General features: G+C 37.7%; 3 protein-coding genes across 4 annotated transcripts; all 3 read right to left on the reverse strand.

Annotated features, from left to right (window-relative positions):
* Positions 1-4,645: 4,645 nt before the first annotated feature.
* On the reverse strand, positions 4,646-6,309 carry LOC137886234 (E3 ubiquitin-protein ligase TRIM21-like). 2 transcript variants are annotated; one of them, XM_068728602.1, is made up of 2 exons: positions 6,083-6,309; positions 4,646-6,046 (listed from the first exon to the last, which is right to left on the reverse strand). In XM_068728602.1, exons 1-2 carry the CDS (start codon positions 6,307-6,309, stop codon positions 4,666-4,668), a joined length of 1,608 nt encoding a protein of 535 aa, XP_068584703.1. In that variant the 3' UTR covers positions 4,646-4,665. The 2 variants fall into 2 exon arrangements, with proteins under 2 accessions (XP_068584703.1, XP_068584695.1); XM_068728594.1 differs by having other exon boundaries at positions 4,646-6,309.
* Positions 6,310-10,115: 3,806 nt separating this feature from the next.
* LOC137886224 (E3 ubiquitin-protein ligase TRIM39-like) lies at positions 10,116-13,482 on the reverse strand. The gene is made up of 2 exons (XM_068728581.1): positions 13,384-13,482; positions 10,116-12,387 (listed from the first exon to the last, which is right to left on the reverse strand). The coding sequence occupies exon 2, from the start codon at positions 12,376-12,378 to the stop codon at positions 10,729-10,731; it is 1,650 nt and encodes a 549-aa protein (XP_068584682.1). The 5' UTR covers positions 12,379-12,387; positions 13,384-13,482; the 3' UTR covers positions 10,116-10,728.
* A 3,721-nt stretch (positions 13,483-17,203) lies between these two features.
* On the reverse strand, positions 17,204-20,510 carry LOC137886248 (E3 ubiquitin-protein ligase TRIM21-like). The gene is made up of 2 exons (XM_068728614.1): positions 20,417-20,510; positions 17,204-18,856 (listed from the first exon to the last, which is right to left on the reverse strand). Exon 2 carries the CDS (start codon positions 18,845-18,847, stop codon positions 17,204-17,206), a length of 1,644 nt encoding a protein of 547 aa, XP_068584715.1. The 5' UTR covers positions 18,848-18,856; positions 20,417-20,510.
* Positions 20,511-22,714: the final 2,204 nt, after the last annotated feature.

Raw genomic sequence — 22,714 nt, forward strand, 5'->3', positions numbered from 1 at the left:
CAGGTGTGAAAAACTTGTTGCATCATTCCCAAGAAGACTCATGGCTGTATTAGCTCAAAAGGGTGCTTCTACTCAATACTGAGCAAAGGGTCTGAATACTTATGACCATGTGATATTTCAGTTTTTCTTTTTTAATAAATTTGCAAAAATTTCTACATTTCTGTTTTTTCTGTCAAGATGGGGTGCTGAGTGTACATTAATGAGAAATAAAATGAACTTTTTCGATTTTAGCAAATGGCTGCAATGAAACAAAGAGTGAAAAATTGAAAGGGGTCTGAATACTTTCCGTAGCCACTGTATGTTGTTTTATATCTTGTCTCAATGCCGTTTCATGTCGTTTGTAAAGCACAGCCAATTGCCTTGTTTAAATATGCTAGACAAACTCGCCTTGACCTAAGCACAAACATTTCATGCGACCTCTCCACCTATGTACACTGTGGCAGAAGGTGTAGACTCTATCGTTTGAGGAGAATGTGCTGGAGGGGGTGGAGGCTCCGTGCACACATGGTTCTTGTGGTCTAGAACAGTGCAGAGCATGCAGACACACATCTGGTTGGTCTTACAGAACAGCTCCAGTAGTTTATCGTGCTTCATACACATCCTGCCTTCCAGGTTCTCCACAGGGTCGATCAGCTGATGTCTTTTCAGACCTAATCTTGTCAGGTGAGGCTCCATATGAGTCTCACAGTAGGAGTCCAGACACACCAGGCAGGACTTCAGGGCCTTCAGTTTGGTTCCAGTGCAGACGTCACAGAGAACTTCTCCTGGTTTGGCAGCTTGTTGTTCTGAGCTGCTGCTGCTGCTGGCTTTCTGTTGAGCTGACTGTCTGAACTGAGCAGCCATCTCAGAGATGAAAGTATTGACCTGCAGCTCAGGTCTGCTGTAGAAAAGCTTGTTACAGTTGGGACACTGATAGGGGACATTAACGTTCCAGTGTTTAATGATGCAGGCTTTACAGAAGTTGTGTCCACATGGTATGGTGACTGGATTAGTGAACACATCCAGACAGATGGAGCACAGAAACTGATCTTCAGTCAGCAGACAGCTGGCAGCAGACATATCTACACTGAGGACAAGAAGTGTGGAAAAACAAAACTGTTATTACATATCTTCTGATTATTTGTTAAATAAAATCAAACTATGATTAGTAGAATTTTAGAAGAGTCATCCTGAGCGTTCTAAACGGACGTGTTTGTAAGGCTGAAAATAAACTAGTTAGCTACGTTTAGAGATGAACCCTGAAACCTGGTTCTAACCAGAATCATGTGGACATGGACAGGTTGTCATTGTTTGTGTGTTTAAGAGGCACGAAGTTAAAACAACATGCACTTTGTTGAACATTGTTTAATCTCAGTTGTCAAATTCCGTGAAAGTGACACCACAATGCAGTGAATACATACATAATTCCTGCTTTTTGACGTTTTTGGAGTATTTTTTCTTATTCAGTTACCCAGATATCATGATGTATCGTAGATGATTGTCCTCTAATGTATCGAGTGTCACAGAATCGCTGAATTAAGATACAATCGTTTTCTTGGGCAACATATCGTGATACTATCGTATCTTGAGTTACTCTGTGATTCCCACCCTTTACTTTTCATCAGAGTGTCATGGTCGAAGACTATTTTCCAAAGATCACACTGAGTTTGTTTGTGTGGTGGATTTGTTAACACTAAACTAGTGAAGGTGGATCACTCTACCTTTTATTCTCTGTGGTTTAACATAATTTTTTAAGGCTGCCTCTGGCTAATCCCTGCCTGCTGCCAGTCACTTATATGATTGTTGTATTTGGGAATCAGCTGCTTGTTTGTTTATCAATGAATATATATGAAAATATTAATAATAAAACAATGATAAACTAATCTGGTGTCTTAAGAATTGCAGTGATAACATCCTAAACCCTCTGGTTCAGATGTATTAAATGTACAAAAGAAAAGATGATCAAGCAGAGATGTTGATGAAGACAGCCCTAAGAAAGCATGGGGGTCGGATACATGCAGTTTTACAAGGAGGAGGACAGGTCGGACCAGCGGACACTATTCAGACATTATCCGGATCACTTAGACCAATGGAGAGCATTGTCAGAGGACAGGAGGAGACAATCGGATTTCAGCCAATCACAAAGCTGATAATGGACTTTTGAAAGTAAACTACTGACTTTCGGGTGTAAAAACATTGTTCGGAGAGATGTTGTTCAGTTCTTGGCTATCTTCTTTACTGTAAACTGCCGTTTGTCAGCCGGTTGGGGGGGGGAGCGTTTGACCACCACATGAGTGAGTGTGTGTGTGTGGAAAGTGTATTTGCAGTGTTGTATAGCGTAGAAACAAACTGCAACCAAAACCAAAATGGGTGTCTCAGAAAGGAGAGAGAGATCAACTGAGTATGACGAGGGTTTTTATACAGAGTGCACTCGCACACAGGGCCAGTGTTACTAATGGCCTCAGGTGTTTCCACTCAGCTGACGACCCTCTGCTACACCCACCTCCAACACCTGCAAGGAGAGCAGCCCAACGAACAGGCAGACAGGGCAGAGAGGGTCGTCACATGACTCTATTCCGTCTAACCTTTAACTAGTCAGAGTTCAGTCACTGTGATTTAGTTTCTACCTCTGATGGTTTTATCTAAAATGACACATTTCTACGGCTTAATATTCTTTGTGATAAAACAAGATGTAAAACAGTCAGATTCTGGTTTGAACTAAACTTGGACTAAATACTTAGTGAGTGTATTTAGTCTTTGTAGAACAGTGTACTCACCAGTGTTTGTCAGAGACTCTGTTGTGTTGTTGAGAAAAATCTGCTGGATTCAGTTGGATGTTTCTTTACAGAGAAACAGAGAGACTTGTCTCGACTGCTCCTCTTTCAGTGTTGCTCCTCCTCTCAGTGGACCGTCTCCAACAGGGAGGGGTGGAGGAAGTATTCAGATCCTTAACTGAAGTAAAAGTACTAATACCACACTGTGAAAATACTCCACTACAAGTAAAAGTCATAAATTCAAAACTTACTTTCATACCTGATGTTTCTGGATTAATATTCCTTCTGCATTAATGTGTATGTTGCATGTTTTTAACTCCTTTATATCCTGTTGGTTAGTTTAATCTACATCAATGCATCATATTCTATAAGATCATCATATGTTTGTAGCGTCTCTGTCCTGTGAGAACCACGTATCTCTAAAAAGAACAAACAGCCTGTTTTCAGCTTTGTGACGATGCATTTTCCAGCTGAGCCAAGAGACTTTTTAAAGAGTTTATTTAAGAACTCATAATTCAAAATGTTTTCTCTTTTACACCAATTCTATGAGCAAAGGTTACCGTTTACAATATTTGTGTATATATTTTTTTATTTAATTTTTTGGGATATCTGTTTATACTTGTATTCTATTTCAATCAATTTAAAACTGATTGGAATTTCCAAATTTACTGTGTATTTATTCTTTCCTGTAAAATCTATCAACCGTCCACACAAAGATATTGTACATTTCATATCTGCAGCATCAGCGTGGTCTGCAGTCCTTCCACAGTGTCTCTTGTCTCCGCTTTGTGAAACGCACCAACCAGAGGGACGACCTGAACATTTAGTCCTGAACAGGTGAGCGAGTAGCGCAGAAAACTCTTCACATCCGGATTTGTTGCTGTTTGATTGTTTTCCTTTACAAACCAAGTCTCCTGGAAACAATACGGAACTAAATTGTCGTCTCAGTTAAATTATGATGAAAATAGCTTGATGATCAGAGCACAAACCAAATACCAGTGGTGGAAGAAGTATTCACATCCTTTACTTCAGTAGAAGTTCTAATACCACACTGTGAAAATACTGAACTACAAGTACAAGTCCTGCATTCAAAACCTAACTAAAGTAAAAGTACCAGCTAAATGTACATGAAGTAAAAGTACTTTTAGTGCATAAATGTACAGGAGTAAAAAGTATAATATTTACCTCTGAGATGTAGTGAAGTAAAACTTATAAAGTGGCATGAAGTGGAAATACACAAGTAAATTACCTCAGAATTGTACTTAAATACGGTACTTGACTAAATGTGAAACACAAAAGACAAATCCAGTTAAAAATGTATTTGTTTTTATTCTGTTGATGATCAGCAGAGAGGACTGTATGAAACTCAAATAACACGATACACAACTTTTCTTCTCTAGTTACAGCAGCTGAAAATTTCATGATAAGTTTTGTAAATTAATTAATACATGAATAAAAGATTCATTGTTAATTTACCTTTGAAAACATATTTTCTATTTTGAAAATGATGAAAACTAAAACCCTTAAACATTTTTTTAACTACAAATAAGTGGTACATGACTTCATCCAATAATTTGTATTGTATGTACAATAATCAGACATTAAAAATGTTCATTTGGCACCCAGATATTTAAGGAATGTGTAAATACTTGTTATTCCTGAGTACATTGTTTTTGATGATTCAACAGTGTTGAAGGCAGGTTATGCAGTTATTAGAATTAATTAGACTACATTAGATAATATCAATCAGTGGATTAATGTCTGTGTGTTGGAGAGTAGAAAAACATTTACAGGCAAATAGAAAAAAACAATCATAATGTGAAAAATCAATAATGTTTACACTGTAAATCACCAATAATATACATTTGTTACATTAAATGAAAGTCTCTCTGTAGAAAATCAAGTGTTTGTTCTACTCAGTGTGATTGACAGGAGAGATGATCAGAGGAGCAGAGTTTTTACCACCATCATTAGGATGAGGACTAAAGAATGGGTAGAGTTTCTCAGTGAAGCAGCAGCCAGTAAAGGAGTAGATAAGAGCTGCAGACTTAACGTCATAGAAGGAGACCAGACTCTCCTCATAATCCACAAACACCCCCACCTTCTCAGGCTGAGACTTCAGAGAGAGAAGGACTGGAGGGTCAGCCCAAGCTTTGTACTCATTCTCATTCCTCAACCATATCGTCCAGCAACCTTTCTGAGGAGTCAGAGTGATTTTTCCCTTCCTGTTGATCGACTCTCTGACCACTCCTAAATCCCACTTAGTCTTCTCTTTAACCTGAACCTCGTAGTAAAATCTTCCTGAAGAGAAACTCTGCTTTGCTAAAACACAAACACAACGATCAAATCTCTTTGGATTGTTTGGTAAATTTTTCTTCACATCACCAGTTTTAACTTGTTTTCCATCATCAGACAGAATTAGCCAGGGATTTGCTGAATCAGGATCAAGAGTCACATCCACTGCAGACTTCTGGACCCTCTTCAGCTCGGCCTCAAACAGATTCTTCATCTGTTTACTGAGCGTCTCCTCCAGCTGATTCACAGCTCTCCTCACAGTCCCCTCATATGAAGGTGGACTGACTCTGACTCCTGTCCAGTTCTTGGTGGGTGGAGCAGTGTTCAGGGTCCTGAAGATCTGGAGGAGGTGGAGGTGGTCTTCAGAGTGTGAGAGCTGAACCACCTCAGTGCTTCTCTTCTTCAGCTCAGAGATTTCCTGTTCCAGCTCTTTGATGAAGCCTTCAGCCTGTTTCTCTGTCTTTCTCTGCTTCTCTTTGATGGTGTTGATGAGCTCGGCCTGGCTTCTCTCAACAGACTTCTTCAGAGCGGTGAAGATCTGAACACCATCTGATATCTCTCTGCCTGCATCTTCCTCACTGAGCTCCACTGAGTGTTTGATCTCCTGAATCTTCAGTCGTCTCTTCTGGATCATCTGCTGAATTTCAGCCTCAGTCTTCCCCAGCTCGGTCTTCTTTCCTTCATATTCTTCTTTCAGAGGAACAACATCATGGTTCTTGTGGTCTAGAACAGTGCAGAGCATGCAGACACACATCTGGTCGGTCTTACAGAACAGCTCCAGCAGTTTATCGTGCTTCGTACACATCCTTCCTTCCAGGTTCTCCACAGAGTCGATCAGCTGATGTCTTTTCAGACCTAATCTTGTCAGGTGAGGCTCCATATGAGTCTCACAGTAGGAGTCCAGACACACCAGGCAGGACTTCAGGGCCTTCAGTTTGGTTCCAGTGCAGACGTCACAGGGAACTTCTCCTGGTTTGGCAGCTTGTTGCTCTGAGCTGCTGCTGCTGGCTTTATGTTGAGCTGACTGTCTGAACTGAGCAGCCATCTCAGAGATCAAAATATTGACCTGCAGCTCAGGTCTTGTGTAGAAAAGCTTGTTACAGTTTGGACACTGATAGGGGACATTAACGTTCCAGTGTTTAGTGATGCAGGTTTTACAGAAGTTGTGTCCACATGGTATGGCGACTGGATCAGTGAACACATCCTGACAGATGGAGCACAGAAACTGATCTTCAGTCAGCAGACAGCTGGCAGCAGACATATTTACACTGAGGACAAGAAGTGTGGGGAAAAAAACCTGTTATTATATATCTTTTGATTATTTGTTTAATACAATCAAACTATGATTAGTAGAATATAACGAGAGTCATCCGGAATTATGTTATAGTATATTACATTTGCTTTGAGTGAAGAAGAGCTCAGATATACAGTTCAGCGGTATAAATCTAATATCTTAAACATTCTAGTGATAACATCCTAAACCCTCTGGTTCTTGTTAATATCATAATTTCAATAGTAAAATCACAATAGAATTCAATTTAAACCCCCAAAAACACAATGTGAACTGCTACCCTGCTGTTTATACTGTTATTAAAGTGAAAATATTTTGAAAGTAGAGAAAACATTTAAATATTGAACATAAGACATTTATTACAATTTATTGTGATATGTTTAAGCAGTATTTGACTGTTTTATTGAAGCGTCTGAGGAAGCAGAGCAAAATAAAAATCACTTTCTCTGTACAAAGATCTTTAGAGTCAAAGAGTCAGTTTGGACAAAGAGGAGGAAGAGAGAGAGGATGATGATGATGATGATAGAGAGAGCAGAGAATCAGACACATTAATGTGCAGAATAAAAGATGGAAGCTAACTGCTCTGGACTGCAGGATATTATATATAATATTTATTTTTACAACTCTCACGACTTTTGATTGGAGCTCAGTTAAACATTTACTCTGAGTTGAACATCCTGTCTGAGTAGAGCTGAGGTTTTGAGTTCAAACAGGAAACAGGTCAGTGAATTAGCTTAAGCTAATGCTAGCTGTGACTGTATTCTGTCTAACCTTTAACTAGTCAGAGTTCAGTCACTGTGGTTTAGTTTCTACCTCTGATGGTTTTATCTAAAATGACACATTTCTACAGCTTAATATTCTTTATATGATAAAACAAGATGTAAAACAGTCAGATTCTAGTTTGAACTAAACTTGGACTAAATATTTAGTGAGTGTATTTAGTCTTTGTAGAACAGTGTACTCACCAATGTTTGTCAGAGACTGTTGTGTTGTTGAGAAAAATCTACTGGATTCAGTTGAATGTTTCTTTACAGAGAAACAGAGAGACTTGTCTCGACTGCAGCTCTGCTGTCACTAAGACTAACTTTACTTACACTTCAGGTAAAGTGACTCAGCAGCTCACCTCTTTCAGTGTTGCTCCTCCTCTCAGTGAGGGAGTGGTGGAGGAAGTATTCAGATCATTAACTGAAGTTAAAGTACTAATACCACAATGTTAAAATACTTCACTACGAGTAAAAGTCATGGATTCAAAACTTACTTTCATATCTGATGTTTCTGGATAATATTACTGCTGCATTAATGTGTATGTTGCATGTTTTTAACTCCTTTATATCCTGTTGGTTTGATTTATCTACATCACTGCATCATATTCTATAAGATCATCATATGTTTGTATCTCTATAAAGAACAAACATCCTGTTTTCAGCTTTGTGACGATGCATTTTCCAGCTGATCCAAGAGGCTTTTTAAAGAGTTTATTTAGCTGAAGAAGTAGAAGGATGTTCTGAACACATAAAGGAACACTTCATCCTTCAGTTTATCACAAACATTCAACATCAACACATAAAGGAACACTTCATCTTTCAGTTTATCACAAACATTCAACATCAACACATAAAGGAACACTTCATCCTTCAGTTTATCACAAACATTCAACATCATCACATAAATAAACACTTCATCCTTCAGTTTATCGCAAACATTCAACATCAACACATAAAGGAACACTTCATCCTTCAGTTTATCACAATCATTCAACATCAACACATAAAGGAACACTTCATCCTTCAGTTTATCACAAACATTCAACATCAACACAAAGGAACACTTCATCTTTCAGTTTATCACAAACATTCAACATCAACACATAAAGGAACACTTCATCCTTCAGTTTATCACAAACATTCAACATCATCACATAAACAAACACTTCATCCTTCAGTTTATCGCAAACATTCAACATCAACACATAAAGGAACACTTCATCCTTCAGTTTATCACAAACATTCAACATCAACACATAAAGGAACACTTCATCCTTCAGTTTATCACAATCATTCAACATCAACACAGAAAGGAACACTTCATCCTTCAGTTTACCACAAACATTCAACATCAACACATGTGGAGATACGTGGTTCTACCTGAACAGGAAGGGGATGAAAACCTGCCATCTGAGAAGTAACTAAAGCTGTCAGATAAATGTAGTAAAAAGTACTGAATTTACCTCTGAGATATAGAGGAGTAGAAGTATAAAGTTATCAAATACATGTAGTAAATCTACATCTGAGATGTAGTGGAGTAGAAGTATAAAGTAGCAGCAAATGGAAAGAGAAGTAACCCAACATTTTTTCTAAAGCTCAGTACTTAAGTAAATGTACTTAGTTACTTTGCACCACTGCTTAAAATACCAGAATTGTTACAGAGCATGAAAACAGTGACCTGCTGCTCTCTCAAACCTACTTCCTGTATCATCCACTAGGAGGCGACACTTGCTCAGTTTTAAAATGGTTTCAAACAGCTGCTCATCCTGCACTGCTTTTAAGAAGCCAGTATGTAACTATGATCTTAGTTACCTGATGACACTGAAGGCAGCTGTCTTCAGTGTCTTTAACTCTTGATGGATAAAAAACTCTTCTTTTTAGTTCATGAGAGAATTCAAATATACTCCCAAATACAGAAATGCATCAAACACAGACATGATACAAGTATGCAAAGAAAGTACTAATTTACGATCACAAGTCGTACAGGTTGTGTATCTGTGACCATCTGCTCATTTGTGCTGTTTGATAAAATCACCAATGTTATGAATCAGAAAACAACGGTTGAAGAGTCATTTGATATAAAAACTTTAGGAATTACTGATTTTACAAAACATTACGGTATAGGTTTATTGGTCATTTTGTGGTATTTAACTGTAGAAAATATATATGTGTAAATAAAGCAAAGGCTAATAATTTGAATAAAGGACTTTTGCATGCAACAGAGTATTTTTACACTGAGGTATTGCAATACATCTTCATGATTACTTCGTCCAGTAAAGAGATGTTATGATATATAGGACTCGTGGTGAATTTATGTTATTGGGATAATCCTGAATATCATCAGGAGTGATTTTAAAAAAAACAACTGCTACCATATCGATAATGGTGGAGTGATCTGAGGGTTTTTGAAATATATTACCAGGGACACAGTAAAAATACTGCCTTGAAAACATTTGAGACTTTTTGGAATGTTCTAATATTTATTTTTAAGACTAAAGTTACGCGTCACTTTTCAAACCACTACACCTCAAAGTCGTCTGAAGTCACCTGAAGTCAACCGTCGTAAACTGGACGTCCCACATTCCTCAGAGAATCAATGGCCGTCTGTCACCCTGAGGCGGCGTCACATCGGGACTTTTACCCTCAGAGGAAGTTACAGATTAAATCAGAGAAGGAACAATGGAAACGTGTCAGAATTGTTGTGTTACTGAAGGCCAGATGATGAACCATGTTGTGTGTGAACTTGGTCCTATGTTGTCATTTAAGACCAGCCAGAAGAGAATGTGACATTAGAGGATATGAGGATTTGGCTTTTAATGCATTTTACGTCTTTTAGGACATAATGATATGAATAAGAGATGTAGTGCAGTAAAAACTACAATATTTAACTCTGAGATGTAGTGGAGTAAAAAGTATAAAGTGGAAATTCACAGGATAAATACCTCAACATTATACTTGAATAAATGTAAAATAAAAAAAGACAAATCCAGTTAAAAGTTTCTCTGTTTTTATTCTGTTGAGGATCAGCAGAGAGGAGGACTGTAGAACATTTAAATAAAAACTAAACTTTGCTTCTCTGGTTACAACAGCTAAATGTTTGATGATTAGATTTTGTTGATTCATTTTTTACTAATATGAATCAATAATTCATCTTTTATTTCCCCCTGAAAACATACCAGACAGAGATCTCTTGATTTTACTTGGAAAACGATGAAAACTAAAACTCTTAAACACCTTTTTTAACTACAAATAAGTGGTACATGACTTCATCTAATAATTTGTGCCAGTATTCATAAAGTATTATATATATACAATAATAACACAATAACAATTTTAGTTTGGCACCCAGATATTTAAGGAATGTGTAAATGCTTCTTATTCCTGACTACATTGTTTTTGATGATTCAACAGTCTTGAAGGCAGGTTATGCAGTTATTAGAATTAATTAGACTACATTAGATAATATCAATCAGTGGATGAATGTTGAAAACATCTACAGACAAATATAAAAAAAAACATTGACCATAATGTGAAGAATCACTCATGTTTACACTGTAAATCACCAATAATATAGATTTGTTACATTAAATGAAAGCATCAGTCTGTAGAAAATCAAGTGTTTGTTCTACTCAGTGTGATTGACAGGAGAGATGATCAGAGGAGCAGAATTTTTACCACCATCATTAAAACAAGGATTAAATAGTGGGTAGAGTTTCTCAGTGAAGCAGAAGCCAGTAAAGGAGTAGATAAGAGCTGCAGCATCAACGTCATAAAAGGAGACCAGACCCTCCTCATAATCCACAAACACCCCCACCTTCTGAGGCTGAGACTTCAGAGAGAGAAGGACCGGAGGGTCATCACGAGCTTTGTACTCATTCTCATTCCTCAACCATATCGTCCAGTAACCTTTCTGAGGAGTCGGTGTGATGATTCCCTTCCTGTTGATCGACTCTCTGACCACTCCTACAATCCACTCAGTCTTCTCTTTAACCTGAACCTCGTAGTAAAATCTTCCTGAAGAGAAACTCTGCTCTGCTAAGACATAAACACAAGTATCAAACCTCTCTGGTGTTTTTGGTAGATTCTTCTTTACATCACTATCATGTACTTGTTTGCCATCATCAGACAGGATGAGGTTGGGATTTGCTGTATCAGGATCAAGAGTCACATCCACTGCAGACTTCTGGACCCTCTTCAGCTCGGCCTCAGTGAGCAGCTTCTTCATCTGTTTACTGAACGTCTCCTCCAGCTGATTCACAGCTCTCCTCACAGTCCCCTCATATGAAGGTGGACTGACTCTGACTCCTGTCCAGTCCTTGGTGGGTGGAGCAGTGTTCAGGGTCCTGAAGCTCTGGAGGAGGTGGAGGTGGTCTTCAGAGCGTGAGAGCTGAACCACCTCAGTGCCTCTCTTCTTCAGCTCAGAGATTTCCTGTTCCAGCTCTTTGATGAAGCCTTCAGCCTGTTTCTCTGTCTTTCTCTGCTTCTCTTTGATCGTGTTGAGGAGCTCGTTCATTCTTCTCTCAACAGACTCCTTCAGAGCGGTGAAGACCTGAACACCATCTGCTATCTCTGTGTCTGCATCCTCCTCACTGAGCTCCACTGAGTGTTTGATCTCCTGAATCTTCAGTCGTCTCTTCTGGATCATCTGCTGAATTTCAGCCTCAGTCTTCCCCAGCTCGGCCTTCTTTCCTTTATATTCTTCTTTCAGAGGAACAACATCATGGTTCTTGTGATCTAGAAAGGTGCAGAGCATGCAGACACATATCTGGTCGGTCTTACAGAACAGCTCCAGCAGTTTATCGTGTTCCGTACACATCCTGTCTTCCAGGTTCTCCACAGGGTCGATCAGCTGATGTCTTTTCAGGCCTGGTCTTGTCAGATGAGGCTCCAGGTGAGTCTCACAGTAGAAGTCCAGACACACCAGGCAGGACTTCAGGGCCTTCAGTTTGGTTCCAGTGCAGACGTCACAGGGAACTTCTCCTGGTTTGGCAGCTTGTTGCTCTGAGCTGCTGCTGCTGCTGGCTTTCTGTTGAGATGACTGTCTGAACTGAGCAGCCATCTCAGAGATCAAAGTATTGACCTGCAGCTCAGGTCTGGTGTTAAAAACCTCTTTACAGTTTGGACACTGAGACTGGACATTAATGTTCCAGTGTTCAGTGATGCAGGCTTTACAGAAGTCGTGTCCACATGGTATGAGGACTGGATCAGTGAACACATCCAGACAGATGGAGCACAGAAACTGATCTTCAGTCATCAGACAGCTGGCAGCAGACATATCTACACTCTGAGGACAAGAAGTGTGGAAAAACAAAACTGTTATTATACATCTTATATTTTTTGTTGAATCAAATCATGATTAGTAGAATATAACGAGTCATCCTGAATTATGTTGTTATATTAAATTTCATTTGCTGTGAGTGAAGAAGAGCTCAGATATGCAGTTCAGTGGTATGAATTTGATATCTTAAGCATTCTAGTGATAACATCTTAAACCCTCTGGTTCTTGTTAATATCATAATTTAAATAGTAAAATCACAATAGAATTCAATTTAAACACCCAAAAACACAATGTGAACTGCTACCCTGCTGTTTATACTGTTATTAAAGTGAAAATATTTTGAAAGTAGAGAAAACATTTTAAATATTGAACATAACACATTTATTACAATTTACTGTGATATATTTAAGCAGTATTTGACTGTTTTATTGAAGCGTCTGAGGAAGCAGAGCAAAATAAAAATCACTTTCTCTGTACAAAGATCTTTAGAGTCAAAGAATCAGTTTGGACAAAGAGGAGGAAGAGAGAGATGATGATGATGATGATGATGATGATGATGGAGAGAGCAGAGAATCAGACACATTAATGTGCAGAATTAAAGATGGAAGCTAACTGCTCTGGACTGCAGGATATTTTATATAATAGTATTTATCTTTACAACTCTCACGACCTTTGATTGGAGCTCAGTTAAACATTTACTCTGAGTAGAACTTCCTGTCTGAGTAGAGCTGAGGTTTTGAGTTCAAACAGTAAACAGGTCTGTGAATTAGCTTAAGCTAATGCTAGCTGTGACTGTATTCTGTCTAACCTTGAACTAGTCAGAGTTCAGTCACTGTGGTTTAGTTTCTACCTCTGATGGTTTTATCTAAAATGACACATTTCTACGGCTTAATATTCTTTATATGATAAAACAAGATGTAAAACAGTCAGATTCTGGTTTGAACTAAACTTGGACTAAATACTTCGTGAGTGTATTTAGTCTTTGTAGAACAGTGTACTCACCAGTGTTTGTCAGAGACTCTGTTGTGTTGTTGAGAAAAATCTGCTGGATTCAGTTGAATGTTTCTTTACAGAGAAACAGAGAGACTTGTCTCGACTGCAGCTCTGCTGTCGCTCAGACTAACTTTACTTTCACTTCAGGTAAAGTGACTCAGCAGTTCACCTCTTTCAGTGTTGTTCCTCCTCTCAGTGAGGGAGTGGTGGAAGAAGTTTTCAGATCATTAACTGAAGTTAAAGTACTAATACCACAATGTTAAAATACTTCACTACGAGTAAAAGTCATGGATTCAAAACTTACTTTCATACCTGATGTTTCTGGATAATAATACTGCTGCATTAATGTGTATGTTGCATGTTTTTAACTCCTTTATATCCTGTTGGTTTGATTTATCTACATCACTGCATCATATTCTATAAGATCATCATATGTTTGTATCTCTATAAAGAACAAACAGCCTGTTTTCAGCTTTGTGACGATGCATTTTCCAGCTGATCCAAGAGGCTTTTTAAAGAGTTTATTTAGCTGAAGAAGTAGAAGGATGTTCTGAACACATACAGGAACACTTCATCTTTCAGTTTATCACAAACATTCAACATCATCACATAAATAAACACTTCATCCTTCAGTTTATCGCAAACATTCAACATCAACACATAAAGGAACACTTCATCCTTCAGTTTATCACAATCATTCAACATCAACACATAAAGGAACACTTCATCCTTCAGTTTACCACAAACATTCAACATCAACACATGTGGAGATACGTGGTTCTACCTGAACAGGAAGGGGATGAAAACCTGTCATCTGAGAAGTAACTAAAGCTGTCAGATAAATGTAGTAAAAAGTACTGAATTTACCTCTGAGATGTAGTGGAGTAGAAGTATAAAGTTATCAAATACATGTAGTAAATCTATGTCTGAGGTTTAGTGGAGTAGAAGTATAAAGTAGCAGAAAATGGAAAGGGAAGTAACCCAAAATTTTACTAAAGTTCAGTACTTAAGTAAATGTACTTAGTTACTTTGCACCACCGCTTAAAATACCAGAATTGTTACAGAGCATGAAAACAGTGACCTGCTGCTCTCTCAAACCTACTTCCTGTATCATCCACTAGGAGGCGACACTTGCTCAGTTTTAAAATGGTTTCAAACAGCTGCTCATCCTACACTGCTTTAAGAAGCCAGTATGTAACTATGATCTTAGTTACCTGATGACACTGAAGGCAGCTGTCTTCAGTGTCTTTAACTCCTGATGGAAAAAAAACTCTTCTTTTTAGTTCATGAGAGAATTCAAATATACTCCCAAATACAGAAATGCATCAAACACAGACATGATACAAGTATGCAAAGAAAGTACTAATTTACGATCACAAGTCGTACAGGTTGTGTATCTGTGACCATCTGCTCATTTGTGCTGTTTGATAAAATCACCAATGTTATGAATCAGAAAACAACGGTTGAAGAGTCATTTGATATAAAAACTTTAGGAATTACTGATTTTACAAAACATTACGGTATAGGTTTATTGGTCATTTTGTGGTATTTAACTGTAGAAAATATATATGTGTAAATAAAGCAAAGGCTAATAATTTGAATAAAGGACTTTTGCATGCAACAGAGTATTTTTACACTGAGGTATTGCAATACATCTTCATGATTACTTCGTCCAGTAAAGAGATGTTATGATATATAGGACTCGTGGTGAATTTATGTTATTGGGATAATCCTGAATATCATCAGGAGTGATTTTAAAAAAAACAACTGCTACCATATCGATAATGGTGGAGTGATCTGAGGGTTTTTGAAATATATTACCAGGGACACAGTAAAAATACTGCCTTGAAAACATTTGAGACTTTTTGGAATGTTCTAATATTTATTTTTAAGACTAAAGTTACGCGTCACTTTTCAAACCACTACACCTCAAAGTCGTCTGAAGTCACCTGAAGTCAACCGTCCTAAACTGGACGTCCCACATTCCTCAGAGAATCAATGGCCGTCTGTCACCCTGAGGCGGCGTCACATCGGGACTTTTACCCTCAGAGGAAGTTACAGATTAAATCAGAGAAGGAACAATGGAAACGTGTCAGAATTGTTGTGTTACTGAAGGCCAGATGATGAACCATGTTGTGTGTGAACTTGGTCCTATGTTGTCATTTAAGACCAGCCAGAAGAGAATGTGACATTAGAGGATATGCATGTATAGTATTATGTGTGGTGCAGAAGTGAAAGCAACAGCACCAATAGCACTATGAGTACAAGTACTATTATTCATGAATTATTAGTAGCAGCAATATTAGTGATAAAATTCTCAATGGTTTCATAAGTAATAATAGTTTTCAGTGTTAACAAGAGTTTTATGTTCTTTTATATCTTGTCTCAATGCCGTTTCATGTCGTTTGTAAAGCACAGCTAATTGCCTTGTTGTTTAAATATGCTGAACAAACTCTCCTTGACCTAAGCACAAACATTTCATGCGACCTCTCCACTTCTTATGTACACTGTGGCAGAAGGTGTAGACTCTATCGTTTGAGGAGAATGTGCTGGAGGGGGTGGAGGCTCCATGCAGCGCTGAAGTTTCTGGATGACTCGTCTTGGCACCTGAAGTCGAGGGCAGGTTTCTCCCAACAAGAGTGTCACTCTGCAGGAAGTCGGGTGCCAAGTATCAGGGTTGTGACCACAGAAATAGAGTAAAAGTAAGAGCAGACACTGAACAGATTTATGTGGTCATTTGACTAGCATGGTCAGTTATGGTGACAACACACCTCAGTGTGGATGAAGTTCAGTCGCAGAAAGAGAGGACCAAATTTATCCAGATCTTTGGTGATCGTCCGCATCCGTGAGGCCCATAGAGCACGCTCACCAGTGTTTCCTTTAACTCCGCCTCCCAGCCCTCGGCTCAGCCTCTCATTCACATGAACTGAAGAGGTAAAATAACTCTGGACTTGGCTTTTAATGCATTTTACATCTTTTAGGACCTAATGATATAAATAAGAGATGTAGTGAAGTAAAAAGTACAATATTTACCTCTGAGATGTAGTGGAGTATAAAGTATAAAGTGGAAATACCCAAGATTAATACCTCAAAATTATACTTGAATAAATGTAAAATAAAAAAAGACAAATCCAGTTAAAAGTTTCTCTGTTTTTATTCTGTTGAGGATCAGCAGAGAGGAGGACTGTAGAACATTTAAATTAAAACTAAACTTTTCTTCTCTGGTTACAGCAGCTGAATGTTTCATGATTAGATTTTGTTGATTCATTTTTTACTAATATGAATCAATAATTCATCTTTTATTTCCCCCTGAAAACATACCAGACAGAGATCTCTTGATTTTACTTGAAAAATGATGAAAACTAAAACCCTTAAACATCTTTTTTAAGTAAAAATAAGTGGTACATGAATTTATCCAATAATTCTTTCCAGTATTCATAATGTATTATATATATACACACACACACACACACACACACACACACACACACACACACACACACACACAATAATAAGACAATAACAATTTTAGTTTGGTACCCAGATATTTAAGGAATGTGTAAAAGCTTATTATTCCTGAGTACATTGTTTTTGATGATTCAACAGTGTTGAAGGCAGGTTATGCAGTTATTAGAATTAATTAGACTACATTAGATAATATCAATCAGTGGATTAATGTCTGTGTGTTGGAGAGTAGAAAAACATTTACAAACAGAAAAAAAATAATCAGAATGTGAAGAATCATTAATGTTTACACCGTAAATCACCAATAATATAGATTTGTTACATTAAATGAAAGAGTCTCTCTGTAGAAAATCAAATGTTTGTTCTACTCAGTGTGATTGACAGAAGAGATGATCAGAGGAGCAGAGTTTTTACCACCATGATTAAAACATGGACTAAAGAATGGGTAGATTTTCTCAGTGAAGCAGCAGCCAGTAAAGGAGTAGATAAGAGCTGCAGCATCAACGTCATAAAAGGAGACCAGACCCTCCTCATAATCCACAAACACCCCCACCTTCTCAGGCTGAGACTTTAGAGAGAGAAGGACTGGAGTGTCATCAAGAGCTACATACTCATTCTGATCCCTCAACCATATCGTCCAGTAACCTTTCTGAGGAGTCAGTGTGATGCTTCCCTTCCTGTTGATCGACTCTCTGGCCACTCCTAAATCCCACTCAGTTTTCCCTTTAACCTGAACCTCGTAGTAAAATCTTCCTGAAGAGAAACTCTGCTTTGCTAAAATAATAGCACTATAATCAAATCTCTCTCGATTGTTTGGAAGATTCTTCTTTACATCACCAGTTTTAACTTGTTTTCCATCATGAGACAGGATGAGGTTGGGTTGTGCTGTATCAGGATCAAGAGTCACATCCACTGCAGACTGCTGGACCCTCTTCAGCTCGGCCTCAAACAGCTTCTTCATCTGTCTACTGAGCGTCTCCTCCAGCTGATTCACAGCTCTCCTCACAGTCCCCTCATATGAAGGTGGACTGACTCTGACTCCTGTCCAGTCCTTGGTGGGTGGAGCTGTGTTCAGGTTCCTGAAGCTCTGGAGGAGGTGGAGGTGGTCTTCAGAGTGTGAGAGCTGCTCCACCTCAGTGCTTCTCTTCTTCAGCTCAGAGATTTCCTGTTCCAGCTCTTTGATGAAGCCTTCAGCCTGTTTCTCTGTCTTTCTCTGCTTCTCTTTGATCGTGTCGATGAGCTCGTTCATTCTTCTCTCAACAGACTCCTTCAGAGCGGTGAAGACCTGAACACCATCTGATATCTCTCTGTCTGCATTTTCCTCACTGAGCTCCACTGAGTGTTTGATCTCCTGAATCTTCAGTCGTCTCTTCTGGATCATCTGCTGAATTTCAGCCTCAGTCTTCCCCAGCTCGGCCTTCTTTCCTTCATATTCTTCTTTCAGAGGAACAACATCATGTGTCTTGTGGTCTAGAACAGTGCAGAGCATGCAGACACACATCTGGTCGGTCTTACAGAACAGCTCCAGCAGTTTATCGTGCTTCGTACACATCCTGCCTTCCAGGTTCTCCACAGGGTTGATCAGCTGATGTCTTTTCAGACCTGATCTTGTCAGATGAGGTTCCAGGTGAGTCTCACAGTAGGAGTCCAGACACACCAGGCAGGACTTCAGGGCCTTCAGTTTGGTTCCAGTGCAGACGTCACAGGGAACTTCTCCTGGTTTGGCAGCTTGTTGCTCTGAGTTGCTGCTGCTGGCTTTCTGTTGAGCTGACTGTCTGAACTGAGCAGCCATCTCAGAGATGAAAGTATTGACCTGCAGCTCAGGTCTATTGTAGAAAAGCTTGTTACAGTTTGGACACTGATAGGGGACATTAACGTTCCAGTGTTGAGTGATGCAGGCTTTACAGAAGTTGTGTCCACATGGTATGGTGACTAGATCAGTGAACACATCCTGACAGATGGAGCACAGGAACTGATCTTCAGTCAGCAGACAGCTTGCAGCAGACATATCTACACTCTGAGGACATGAAGTGTGGAAAAAAACTGTTATAACATAACTTTTAATTATTTGTTAAATAAAATCAAGGTATGATTCGTAAAATATTAGAAGAATCATCCTGAGCCCTCTAAACGGACGCTTTTGGAAGGCTGAAAATCAACTAGTTAGCTACGTTTAGAGATGACCCCCGAAACCTGGTTCTAACCAGAATCATGTGGACATGGACAGGTTGTCATTGTTTGTGTGTTTAAGAGGCATGAAGCTAAAGCAACATGTACTTTGTTGTACATCGTTTAATCTCAGTTGTTAAATTTCGTGAAAGTGACACCACAATGCAGTGAATACATACATAATTCTGCTTTTTGAGTATTTTTTCCTCTTCAGTTACACAGATATCTTGTTATATCGTAGATGATTGTCCTGTAATGTATCGAGCACATTTACTTTTCATCAGAGTGTCACGGTTTGAGACTATTTTCCAAAGATCACACTGAGTTTGTTTGTGTGGTGGATTTTTTAACACTAAACTAGTGAAGGTGGATCACTCTGCCTTTTATTCTCTGTGGTTTAACATCATTTTTTAAGGCTGCCTCTGGCTGATCTCTGCCTGCTGCCAGTCACTTATATGACTGTTGTATTTGGAAGTCAGCTGCTTGTTTGTTATTCAAGGTATTAAAAACAAATAATAATAATAAAACAATGATAAACTATTCTGATGTCTGAAGCATTCTAGTGATAACATCCTAAACCCTCTGGTTCTTGTTAATATCATAATTTAAATAATTAAAATCTCAATTTTGAACCCCAAAAAACACAATGTGATCCCTTAATTACTGTGACATCACATATTAAATATAATTATAATACTTCTACCCTGCTGTTTATGTTGTTGTTAAAGTTAAAATAATTTAAAAGTAGACAAAACATTTAAAATTTTATTTTTTTATTTTTTATTTTATTTTAACAATTTATTGTGATATATTTTAGCATTATTTTACTTTATTATTTGTTTTATTGAAGCGTCTGAGGAAGCAGAGCAAAATAAAAATCACTTTCTCTGTACAAAGATCTTTAGAGTCAAAGAGTCAGTTGGACGAAGAGGAGGAAGAGAGAGATGATGATGATGATGATGATGATAGAGAGCAGAGAATCAGACACAAAACGTGCAGAATAAAAGATGGAAGCTAACTGCTCTGGACTGCAGGATATTATATATAATAGTATTTATCTTTACAATTCTCACGACCTTTGATTGGATTTCAGTTAATCATTTGCTCTGAGTTGAACTTCCTGTCTGAGTAGAGCTGAGGTTTTGAGTTCAAACAGGAAACAGATCAGTGAATTAGCTTAAGCTAATGCTAGCTGTGACTGTATTCTGTCTAACCTTTAACTAATCAGAGTTCAGTCACTGTGGTTTAGTTTCTACCTCTGATGGTTTTATCTAAAATGACACATTTCTATGGCTTAATATTCTTTATATGACAAAACAAGATGTAAAACAGTCAGATTCTGGTTTGAACTAAATTTGGACTAAATATTTAGTGAGTGTATTTAGTCTTTGTAGAACAGTGTACTCACCAGTGTTTGTCAGAGACTCTGTTGTGTTGTTGAGAAAAATCTGCTGGATTCAGTTGAATGTTTCTTTACAGAGAAACAGAGAGACTTGTCTCGACTGCAGCTCTGCTGTCGCTCAGACTAACTTTACTTACACTTCAGGAAATGTGACTCAACAGCTGCAGCTCACCTCTTTCAGTGTTGTTCCTCCTTTCAGTGAGGGAGAGGTGGAGGAAGTATTCAGATCCTTAACTGAAGTTTAAGTACTCGTACCACAATGTTAAAATACTTAATATTATAATTAATAAGTCATGGATTGAAAACTTGCTTTTATATCTGATGTTTCTGCATTAATATTCCTACTTCATTAATGTGTATGCTATATTTTAACTCCTTTATATCCTGTTGGTTAGTTTAATCTACATCAATGCATCATATTTTATAAGGTCATCATATGTTTGTATCTCTATAAAGAACAAACATCCTGTTTTCAGCTTTGTGACAATGCATTTTCCAGCTGATCCAAGAGGCTTTTTAAAGAGTTTATTTATCTGAAGAAGAAGTAGAAGGATTTTCTCAACACATAAAGGAACACTTCATCCTTCAGTTTATCACAAACATTCAACATCAACACATAAAGGAACACTTCATCTTTCAGTTTATCACAAACATTCAACATCAACACATAAAGGAACACTTCATCTTTCAGTTTATCACAAACATTCAACATCAACACATAAAGAAACACTTCATCCTTCAGTTTATCACAAACATTCAACATCAACACATAAAGAAACACTTCATCCTTCAGTTTATCACAAACATTCAACATCAACACATAAAGGAACACTTCATCTTTCAGTTTATCACAAACATTCAACATCAACACATAAAGAAACACTTCATCCTTCAGTTTATCACAAACATTCAACATCAACACATAAAGGAACACTTCATCTTTCAGTTTATCACAAACATTCAACATCAACACATAAAGGAACACTTCATCCTTCAGTTTATCACAAACATTCAACATCAACACATCTGGAGATGGTGGTTTTACCTGAACAGGAAGGGGATGAAAAACTGTCCTTTTATCCTCATGTATTGTGATAATAAATGTTTATTTCTATTTTTGTATTCGTTCTATTTAATATACTAAATATTAATTTGACAAAAAGCTGCCCTTGACATCGTTTTTAACAAATCAATAAATATAATTTTTTTTTAAATAAAAGTAATGAGCATCTTTAGACAGAAAGCAAACATATTGCAACAGATCATTTTAAACTTTAAGTCATCAATTAGTGACGTTTCAGTTTTAAGTACATCTTCTGAATGCGTCTTGGCTATTATTTTTATGATTTAGATTTTCCAGTTGTGTTTGCTATCCTTTTTGTTTTCCCACATTTCTTTTTGGCAATAGTGTGGCCTCCCTTTCCTTCATTATCAACACTCATTATTGTATCTTTACATTCCTGTTGATGCTGCTGCAATGACAACGTCTGCTGAATATGGTTAGCATTAACTGAGACATATGCTAATTTTCAGGTTCTTGTAATTTGGATTTCAACTATAGTACATGTTCTCATGCTGTCTGAATATATCTGCATTCTCATTCTGTCTGAAACGCTCTGTTTTAGCATCTGACTATATATAATACAATATACATTTTTAATAATGTATTCCCTAAAGTTTTACCAAAATAAAGTTAATCTGTAACTTCCTCTGAGGGTAAATGTGACGCCGCCTCAGGGTGACAGATGGCCATTGATTCTCTGAGGAATGTGGGACGTCCAGTTTAGGACGGTTGACTTCAGATGACTTCAGACGACTTTGAGGTGTAGTGGTTTGAAAAGTGACGCATAACTTTAGTCTTAAAAATAAATATTAGAACAATCCAAAAAGTCTCAAATGTTTTCAATGCAGTATTTTTACTGTGTCCCTGGTAATATATTTAAAAAACCCTCAGATCACTCCACCATTATCGATATGGTAGCAGTTTTTTTTTTTTTTTAAATCACTCCTGATGATATTCACGATTATCCCAATAACATAAATTCACCACGAGTCCTATATATCATAACATCTCTTTACTGGACGAAGTATTCATGAAAATGTTTTGCAATACCTCAGTGTAAAAATACTCTGTTGCATGCAAAAGTCCTTTATTCAAATTATTAGTCTTTGCTTTATTTATACATATATATTGTCAACAGTTAAATACCACAAAATGACCAATAAACCTACACCGTAATGTTTTGTAAAATCAGTAATTCCTAAAGTTTTTATATCAAATGACTCTTCAACCGTTGTTTTCTG

This window comes from Cebidichthys violaceus, unplaced genomic scaffold, assembly GCF_023349555.1.
Source record: "Cebidichthys violaceus isolate CVI_PGR_0920_01 unplaced genomic scaffold, fCebVio1.0.p SCAF_100, whole genome shotgun sequence".
Lineage (NCBI taxonomy): Eukaryota > Metazoa > Chordata > Actinopteri > Perciformes > Stichaeidae > Cebidichthys > Cebidichthys violaceus.